The 10242-nt window shown below is 45.8% G+C and overlaps 1 protein-coding gene across 6 annotated transcripts in view; it reads left to right on the forward strand.

The window, feature by feature from the left end:
• CA12 (carbonic anhydrase 12) overlaps window positions 1-10242 on the forward strand; it is a 46906-nt gene that overhangs the window by 26905 nt on the left and 9759 nt on the right. For all 6 annotated transcript variants that reach the window (XM_015595877.2, XM_025038957.1, XM_015595878.2 and 3 more), the window contains exons 3-8: window positions 1197-1376; window positions 2241-2383; window positions 5471-5566; window positions 6472-6535; window positions 6766-6923; window positions 8263-8389. In XM_015595877.2, coding sequence (XP_015451363.1) covers window positions 1197-1376; window positions 2241-2383; window positions 5471-5566; window positions 6472-6535; window positions 6766-6923; window positions 8263-8389 — 768 coding nt within the window. The remainder of the gene's footprint in view (window positions 1-1196; window positions 1377-2240; window positions 2384-5470; window positions 5567-6471; window positions 6536-6765; window positions 6924-8262; window positions 8390-10242) is intronic.

Below are 10242 nucleotides of genomic sequence, written 5' to 3' on the forward strand. Positions count from 1 at the left end.
TGAAATGGTGCTATTGTCTGTGGAAGGATCCCCAGGAGAAGTAGTGTTCTTTTTGCCTCTGCTCTAGTGAACACCCTTCCTTGTGCTAAGATACTGAGGAATGGACCCCAGATGGCAATGCTTGGGTCCCAATTCCGAGAGAACTCACAGGGCATCATGGTTCTACTCAAACGAGCCATAACATGCCAATTATTTGCTTTTCTGGAGAAATCTCAGCCTGAAAATCTGTTTAATTACCATGGGAGCTAATCTTTTAAATATAGCTTTACATTCTTTAAAGACTTTTCCCTGTTGGAGTAAGAAAGTTTATCTGAACATGGGATTGGATTGTTTATTTTCATTTCCAGAGGAAAGACTATTACCTGATAGTTAGCAAGAAGCCTGAGCCCTGGAGGATTTATTTTTAAAGTTTGTTCCTCCTTACTGATAGTTTGTCAATTATATTGTAATAATTAGTTTGTAGTATTATCATACTTTTTTTTTTTTTTGTAGTATTGTCATACTAAGTGAAAACCTTGCACTTAGCTCTGTTACTCTAGGTCTATAATTACTTGATATTTCTCAAGCATCCCTATCAGGTTGGATTCTATACTTACCCCAGACACGGATATCAAGAATCAGTGTCCTCCAGGGTTTCCTCTCAGGAAGATCATATCTGTAAATCCATTAGCCTCAAACACCTACCTGGAGCTATAGTCAGACACCAAATTTTCCAACTTGAAGCATCCCAGCAGATTCATTAAATTCTTCCCCACTAGAATACAAGTATGGGCCAGCAGGGGCCTTAGTATTGTGTTCAATTTAGTGGCCCCAAGACCCGGAGCAACCTTTGCCCATGACAGGTGTTCGATAAACAGATGCCAAATTGCCAAACGTTGACAGGTCTTCCACGTGGGGAGGTTATGTATTGTGTCAAAATATGAATGATGTACAAAATGAAGCAGAGCTCGTCAGGCCCTAGTCCCTTGTATGGGCTGCTCTAATCCTTTCCCCACCTCACTTCAAGAGCAAGTGGTCTTGAGGGACTTGCTGGGCCTAACTCCCTAGGCTAAAATCTCTGGACCTTGAAGAATACACCTATGCAGATTAAGAAAAGAAGAGAAAAGGAGTAATTGTATTGAACACAGAACTGGAAGGTAAGGAAACAATATCTGTGGAAAATTGATTAAATTTTGGGCTTGAATCTCTCCTTCTAGGTCCTGATGGGGAGACGAGCTGGTCCAAAAACTACCCATCATGTGGAGGTCTGCTGCAGTCCCCAATAGACCTGCACAGTGATATCCTCCAGTATGATGCCAGCCTTGTGCCTCTTGACTTCCAAGGCTACAATGTGTCTGCCAATGAGCAATTTATCCTGACCAATAATGGCCATTCAGGTGAGGAAGAGACCTCAGAGACCTGCAGGGGATGTCTGAGCTTCCCCTCAGCTCCTTGCCTGTCAGGGAGGGCGCTCCGTTGAGGTACCAGGGGGAAGGGCAGAGGGGAGCTCTCAAGGGAAGCCCAGACCACTCTCTCCAGGGGATGCTAGAGGCCCTGGGCTCCCGCTGTTCTGCCAGGGCAGCGCCTCTCAGAAGAAGCACATGTCTTGGGATAGGAGAGGGGGACAAGCATGAGCCCCTTGGCACATTGGCTGTGGTAGGAAAATGAATTCTTGGGCATCATGAACTCAAGGAGCCACACAGTTCGTGGCGGGTGCACACCCAGGCTTTGGAATCAGACAAACCTGAATTTGAATCTTGGCTTGACCACTTGGCCAGAGTCATGAGCCTCTGGGTAAGAATTTCAACCTCCTCAAACTTTCATCCGGAAAATGGGCATATTGGTGGGTACTATCAAGACTAGAGATTATGTATGTTGGGATCTGGCATAGAGTAAATACTTCATAAATAGCAATTATTATTATTGTTGCTGCTATAGGACTCTACATCTTGGCAGGTACTTCGTTAAAGGTTCCATCTTCATAGCCAGGAGTGTGATATGTGGATATATAAATAAACAACCATCCCTGGGTCTAGTATTAGTGTTCCTGCCATCATTTTCCAGAGGGAACCAAGAAGGTCCCAGTGCCACTGGAATTGCTTTAGTGAAACAGGGATGTTCCCAGGGAAAGTGGCCGGATTTCTGGCCTGCAGACTGTGTTCTCTCTGGTCCCTACCTTGCTGCATCCACCTGCACCCTGTCTGGGCCCCGGGCAAGTGTTGTCTACCTGACTCTGAAGATTGCCTCTCCACTCCCTGCAGTGAAGCTGGAGCTGCCCCCAGCCATGCATATCCAGGGCCTCCCTTCCCGCTACAGTGCCACACAGCTGCACCTGCACTGGGGGAACCAGAACAACCCCCACGGCTCCGAGCACACGGTTGGCGGGAAGCACTTTGCTGCCGAGGTGAGTGGGGTTGTCAGGCTGGCAGCAGCTGCCTGGCAGTGGGCGGGCTGGTATCCTCCCACTTGGCTGGTGTGCAGATAAGATCAGAGCATTGGAGAGGTGAGGTGGGCGCGCTGCCTTCATGCTTTCCACACTCGCGTCCGGGCCTGTCAGTAACACAGGAAGGTATAGCCACCGTGGCCACCCTGCGGCTCCTGTGGTGGCCTGATCCCCTTCCTCTCCTGAACAGGCTGACTTTGTCTCTATGTTTTTTACTGAGTGATGCTGCTCAGAAGGCAGTGCTCCCAGCGGGCACAGTGGGATATACATATTCCTTTTCTAGATATCCCCCTTCTGCCTGCACAGATTAAGATCCCACCAGCTTGTCTAGCTGATGCATCCCACTGTTGAATCATAGTGGGCTAATTGCTCCCCCAAATTCAGCCTTTCTTCACATGCCACGCTGTTTACATAGGTCTTTTTCATCCTATCTTTCTTTTCCCTGGACGTAGATTGTCCTTGGAACTTGGGGACTCAGGTCCAGGGCTACTCTTCTACTTGGTCACAAATCAAAGAATGACTGGCATTATAACGTACAGGGCATCATGGCAACCAGAGACTGACCGAGGGTAGCTTAGGATTTCAGCACAGCATTGTGTTACATTGCCCTGAGGTGCTAACCCAAAATGCTAAAGGAAAACAGGATGAGATGCAAAGCATTGTTCCTGCACTACAAGTAGGGGAAGAGAATTGAGTTGCTCCATTTCAGAGCTCCCATGGGCTTGACCTTGGGGGTGTGGTTCTAAATGTTTACAGGGCATTACAGGGAGATAAATGCTACTGATCAACCAGTGGAGCCCATACTAAATAATGACATGACCTCTCTCTTCTGTTCTTAATTGCTGAACAGCTTAATGTCTCAGGCTAATTATAGGTTGAGTTACAAGGGTGGAGGAACTATAATTTTGGCCCAATGTGATGGCACTACTGCAGGTGCACATATTTCAGACCAGGCCCCTCTCTGAACCTCCAGGACTGTGATTTCTTCCAGCCTAATTGCAATGTGGAGGCTTTTACTTTCCCATGGGGAATAAAGAAGGAGTTATGGTCTAGGCTGGGAGGGTTTGGACATTTAATAATATTTCTAGTTTTTGTATTTTCTGATATTAAGCCACATCATCAGACCAAGAACCTGGTGAAAATGGACCATAAATGTCAACAATAGAGGAAATATGTCAAATTAACCCTAAAGTGGTAGATTCTCTACGGAGGGTCTTGGAGAATGTAGAGGTCCTTCTGAATTGAGTCTACATAAGAAGACTCAGGAAACTCTCTTAATCCTCTCATAGGGAATACCCTTGTTTCTATTAGTCTTTACCTCCTCTAGATTTAATCTGAACACAGTGAGAAAAGTGCTAAGACAGACCATAAACTCAAAGGTCAGTTATAAAAAGAAATAAGGATCTAGCACCTCTGGGGTTTTGGCCATATAGAATTTTGCTCCATTTGTGAAAGCAACGCCAGGCCAAGATGGTGTGGGGCAATGCGGGAGTCTATGTTCTCTGGGGGAAAGATGGTGAAGTAGGAGCCCCTGAGACATCCTTAATAGAGGACCACCTGAAGGAAGCAATAATTTTACATAATTTTTTAAAATTAGAAAGGACCACTTGAAAAGTGGGGACATTCACCTGTGCTCAATAAAACATTCTTTTTGATCATGTTTCAATATTCTTGAATTCTATTTATAAATACATAAGATGGAAAAAAGAGTTGAGTAAAAAAGAAAAGAGGGATAAAATCTCAATGCGTCATAGTCCCAAGAGGCAAAGAATCAACAAAAATGCGTGTGTCTTATCTGTAGAACTATCTACTCGTACAGTTTTTTGGAGAACAAGGGACACCGCCTTTAGGATTAAAAATCAGGTTAAATATTGTCAGAATTTGTATGTATATATTTTAGGCAAGGCAACCCTTGATTGACCTCACAGATTGCAAGAACCTTGTCAGCTTACAATCCCTTATTTTTTTATTTTATTTTTTATGCCTACAGCACCTGATCTTTGTAGGTGGTCTCCCATCCAAGTACTAACCAGGCTCGACTCTGCTTAGCTTCAGAATTTGTCATAATAATGTCTTAATGCTTACCTAAACTTTTTAAACCTAAAATTTCTTGAAAATTCTTTTCTTCACTTTAATAATGACAACAAAATTCTGCTTTGAAAAGACGAGTTTAGAATTTTATTTTGTAAAGGTAAAAGTCTACATTCATGAAGTAACATTCTTGTTCCATGGCCTTTTAAAATATGATTGATAAAACTTTATAAAAGCCAAGCTGTGATTTTCTCCATCTGAGATAAATATGTGTCCTACTCTGGATACAAATACGATTAAGTTACAGATGGAAGTTTACCACCCCAGCCCCCACTTCTTCCAGATCAAGTGGAGAGTGGCCAGGCTGAAGTTGGGTGAGCCACATTAGACAATTTTACCCAAGGCTCCAAAACAGGTAAGAAAAATCAGAAGGGTTCAGAAGTGCTCCAAAATACCCAGGCTTTTTCATGGCTGGTATAAAAACCCATTCATTCATTTCCTCCTTCACTCATTCAACATCTGTTGTGCACCTGTTACTTTCCAAGCACCATATCAGACAATGGGACACAATGAGTGAATAAAATGGACAGTCTGCCCTGGCGGAGTTTGCAGTCTGGAGCAGGGGTCCCCAACCCCCAGGCTGCTGACAGGTACAGGTTTGTGGCCTGTTAGGAACCAGGCCACACAGCCAGAGGTAAGCAGCAGGTGAGGGAGCACAGCTTCATTTGTATTTGCAGCCACTCCCCAGCGCTAGCATCACCGCCTCAGCTCTACCTCAGATCATCAGGCATTAGATTCTCATAGGAGCAGCAGTCCCTGGTGCCAAAAAGGTTGGGGACCGCTGGTCTAGAGGACTGAGGGAAAAGAAAAACTGGGGAGGCCATGAGTGGAAGGTCTGAGGGGCCTAACCTACCTGGGAGGGGGTCTGTCATCCCCATTGGATTCCAGTCTCCTGCAAAAGTGAAAGGTTCCCATGAGTCGCCCATTCCCTCATGAGAGGTTTCTTGCCCATTGCAGCTGCATATTGTCCATTATAACTCGGACCTGTACCCTAATGCCAGCGCTGCCAGTAACGAGTCAGAAGGCCTCGCCGTCCTAGCTGTTCTCATAGAGGTAAGACGTATTTAAAGGGATTTTACATTAAATTTGAAGGTGGGATTATATCAGACTCAGCATTTGGTTCCATGCACGTCTGTTGGCTGTGTGTGGCTCACTCCCATTCTATGTCTTGCCTCTAGAGCAGAGGCTGTTCCCCCATAGGGGGCCTGGAGGCAGCACTTTCTGTGGCTGGGCAGCAGAAATGGGTGTGTCCTTTGTGACAATGGAAAAATGAACCCTAGTCCCTAGTTCTATTGCATAAGTTATGGAATTGCCCATTTGGATGCAGTGTGTGTGTGTGTGTGTGTGTGTGTGTGTGTGTGTGTGTGTATGTGTGTTAGAGTGTGTGTGTGTGGGGTGGGTGGTCATTCAGCGCTGCCCCATTAGATGCCTGAACCCTTGATACAACTCCTGGTATCCAAGTTCCATCCTTTATATGGACCCTGGAATGAGTTCTTTCCTTAATTCCAGAAAATGGGAATGTCTCCTGATTCACTTGTATTATTTTTCCCTAGAAAATAATACCATGTACTTTGTTTCTCAACATGCTTACTTGCCTGAACTGGCTTGCATGAACTCAAGCTCTTTTAAGTTCTGGTTAGAGAATATGCTAGTTGTGGCCTTCAGGCTTATAGCCAGATAATCAGGACAACAAGCTATCTCCCTTGCCCTGAGATAATAAAGTCCCAGTGCCTGGAGCTGGAAAAAGGATGTCCTGAGACACAAGAGGGCAAAACCATTACACTAATCCCCTACTGGCCTAGTGACCCACCACAATTGTCCTAGTAAAGAGCTGCTTCAGGGAGGGCCTGGCAGCAGTGACCACAAACCCCCAGCCCAGCCCTCCCATTAGCAGTTGTCAACCCAGGTTCAGCCTATAGAATTCTGTCCCGGTTCAACATGCCCTGTCTCTGTTCCAGATGGGCTCCTTCAATCCATCCTATGACAAGATCTTCAGTCACCTTCAAGAAGTAAAGTACGAAGGTGAGGGGGTCCTGAGATGCTAATTTACCCTCTGTTGGAAAAAGATGTAGTCACTCCCGTGTGACCTAAATTAAAACAAATGTAGGGGGTGAGTGCTGTCTGTGAGCAGGCCCTTGGGTCACATGGCCCAAAAAGGGACTAGTTTACATTTCTAGGCTCAGTCATACACTCTGCTGCACCTCTGCCATGGGGAGCGAGGCTGACGTCATCTTCTCAACATGTCTCTCCAGGCCAAGAAGTGCTCATTCCAGGTTTCAGCATTGAAGAGCTGCTTCCTGAGAGGCCTGCTGAGTACTATCGCTACAAAGGGTCCCTGACCACACCTCCTTGCCACCCCACGGTGCTCTGGACAGTTTTCAGAAACCCTGTGCAAATTTCCCAGGAGCAGGTAACTGTCACACCCCTCCAAGTCAAGGACCACGTGGTACTACCCATATCATAATCAGTGACTCGGTTTCCTCACTTAAGAGTTTCACTGGCAACTATGCAGAACCTTTCCAAATATCACAGGTGCCTGGAATGCTGCAGAAATTTCAGCCTGAGTTATCAAGTCAAGCTAGGAAAATAAATGTCTCCACAGTTCTTTAAGCCCCAATGTTCCTCTGATCTAGAATTTAAAGAAGAGTTGTTAAGCTGCATTTCCTAATACATCCCTTAGTGGATGGTGTTCACCTCCCAGACAGGAGAGAGCATGGTTCCTTTACAGGGGCAGAATAAAGACAGGATTAGGTTAAATCATTTAACAATCTGGGAAGCTGGGATTATGGCAATGAGTGAGGGTCTCTGCCCTCAAGAAGCTCACAGTCTAGTGTAAAACTGGGGAACAGACTCCTTAGCAAGCATCTCTAACCCTCTCATCTTATAGGTGATGGAAGTGAAGGTTAGAGAATTGAGGAGACTTTCAGGATCACCACTGGTTAGTGACAGAGCTAAGACCCAAAGTCAGATCTTCTGAGCTCCTGGTCATTGCCTGTCCCTTTATTCCACAGCTTCGATTCATCGAGAGGAAAAAAGGGCTGCCAGGAGCCAAGGCCAGGGCAGTGCTATCCACTGGCTCACGGCCTACCTCACCCTTGACCCTCTTTCATGAGTCCAGAACAGCCCTCATTGTTGCTCCTTCTTTTTTACTATGAGCTACTGATCTGAGTAACCTAGATACAGGACAGCAAGTAGGCGGATAGGAATAAAGATGAGATGAATCAAGAGGTGCAACGTGCTAGGAAGCAGTAACATCCTAACCCAGAAACTGCCTTGGAAGCAGATTATGTAATCCATGCAGGTATAGGAAAATTCCATGGAACTAGCAGTCAGATGACCTGTGAAACTCTTGCCTCCCTCTTTTTGTTCCTTTTTATGGGAACATCAGAATAAGTCCCGATGCCCCACCGATTTAGAGTCGGATGCCAAATCAGGCTCAGGAGAGGAGTGCAGTCTCTGCGAGAGGCTGAGGAACCCCTGCAGCGCCCCAGGTTTCCCTCCTGCAGGGCAGATTTCAGCACTGACCTAGCCTCAAACCTGGGGATGTGGGGAGGCAGAGCAGCTCACCCGGTGCCCAGTCACCCAGATGCCTGCAGGGGAGGGGAGCAGTTCTCTGGCTTTCCCACTGCTTTCTACTGTATCTCCCACCAAGGCCTTGGAGCTGAGGCTGGCAGTCTCTTCCCCACTGAGGTTAGGCAAGGGAGCTGTCACTCTGCCTGCAGGGTATATTTCTGCTCTTCTCACCACAGCTTCTGGCTTTGGAGACAGATCTGTACTGCACACGTGAGAATGACTCATCCCCCAGAGAGATGATCAACAACTTCCGGCATGTCCAGAAGTTTGATGAGAGGTTGGTGTACATCTCCTTCCGACAAGGTAAAGAGCTGCAGTGTGTGAGGGTCAATGTGGTACCAAGACATCTGTTTAGTATGAAGTTGGGTGCCCTCTCTCAGGCTTTGTCCCCAGTGCCCTTAGGTGGATTAAGAGTACCCTGGCTGCCAAGGGAACCAGTGTATGTGAGAAGCTACTGTGTGTGGATTTACTGAGGTCTCCCTTCACTGCTCTTGACTTTCCTGAGCCTTTGCAGTGAAGCACAAGCCAGAGCCTCCAGGTACACGGACCAGAGCTCTCATTAAATCTGGGAGTCTCCCACAGATGGGGAAGAGAGGGTGTTCTGGGGGACCTCTCTGCTCTGGAGAACGACTCCTTCTCCTAAGACACATAATAGGTCCTCTTCCAAGAGATCACACTTCTAGCATCTTATCCTGGGCTTTCTCGGCATCAAGGCCCATCTTCAGCCCTGCCAGGTGATTCATGGCACCAGCAGCACCACCAGGATGCTCCTTTGTAAGGAGCCATGTCTGTGGTCACAAGTGGCTCATGGTCTAATGTAGCAGGGCCCATCAAGGAAGGAAGCATCTGCATTCATTGCCTTTTTGTCTCAGCTCCTTGAAGCTTGCTTAGGAACAGACACACAGGATCTATACTGAGTGAAACTTAATAGTTTGGTTTATTCTTAATGCTATAAAATCTCAACTATTCCTTTTAAATTCATAACCATAACTCTCCAGAAGGACATTTAACATCTTTATCTGCTCAGTACCTACGTCAATACTGTTGGAAGCTAGGTGTCCAGGTAAAGGGGTAGGGAGCACTCAGGACCCCCACCCTTCTTTAAACCTCCAAGTTTACTTTCTCACTATAGATACTTGAGCTGCTCCCAACTTGGGAGTTTTGAGCGGTCAGAAGCAGGGTAGGTCCACTTTACCCACTTACACGCCACGTGACTGAACTGGGCCAGTTGTTCATATTTAAAAATGGCCCCATCAACCCACTTGTCAGAGAATCAGCTCTCCTCGTCTCATCCGGTGCACCTTTTTTTTTTTTTTCTTTTCCTATGGTGTGAGATTATAAGTTATCACCTACTAAGCTTCTGTGAACATATGAGGATTGTATTTCAAAGCTCTTGCCAGAAAGCTTTAGAAACATGCCCTTCAGAATCGACCTATACATGTGGTCAGAATTCTGTCCTTCTTTGTCAGTTACTTAATCAAGAACTGCCCAAGAATTTATCCTTTTTGCCTTCTCCAGATACAACTAGTCAAGGCGATTTCTCTCTTTTTCTCAAGTTTCTGGTCTGAAAAGTGAATCTGTGAACAATGGACCTTCCTAAAAATTGAGAATGTGTATAATGATGACTATGAAAACTTCTTTCCTAGGGAACGCTGCATATAGAGAGCAGTACCCCTTTGTGATCTACTCCAAATATAACTTCCTCTTTTCCTGTTTCTCTAAATGGAGTATGTAGTAGTCAAAGTTAAATGGAAATACTTCAACTCTTAAATAAAATAAAAAACATAAAAACTGCCTGGACGTAGAATCTTGCCCAGAATTCAGGTAGAATTCTGCTTGTATTCAAGGATAATTATCAGCTCTGTTTTCTGGGCTAGTCTACGTAAGTCACAGGGGACAGCATGACAAATACTCCCCCATAGTTAGGAGACCTAGGTTCAAGGCCACACCTTGTCTCTTCTTGGATGTATTATGTGGGCAAACTATGTCCCTTCTTAGGCCTTGGTTTCCTCAGCCATAGAATGACAGGTTGGACAAGATGAGCTAACATCCTTTCAGTGCTAACATGTTATGCATTTAAGTGGACACTAACAACTGCCCATCCTGACTTTACATTGCAGGGACAGTGTGTGAGGGCAGTTACAGAGGATCGGAAG

Source organism: Pteropus alecto, unplaced genomic scaffold, assembly GCF_000325575.1.
Source record: "Pteropus alecto unplaced genomic scaffold, ASM32557v1 scaffold86, whole genome shotgun sequence".
NCBI classification, from domain to species: domain Eukaryota; kingdom Metazoa; phylum Chordata; class Mammalia; order Chiroptera; family Pteropodidae; genus Pteropus; species Pteropus alecto.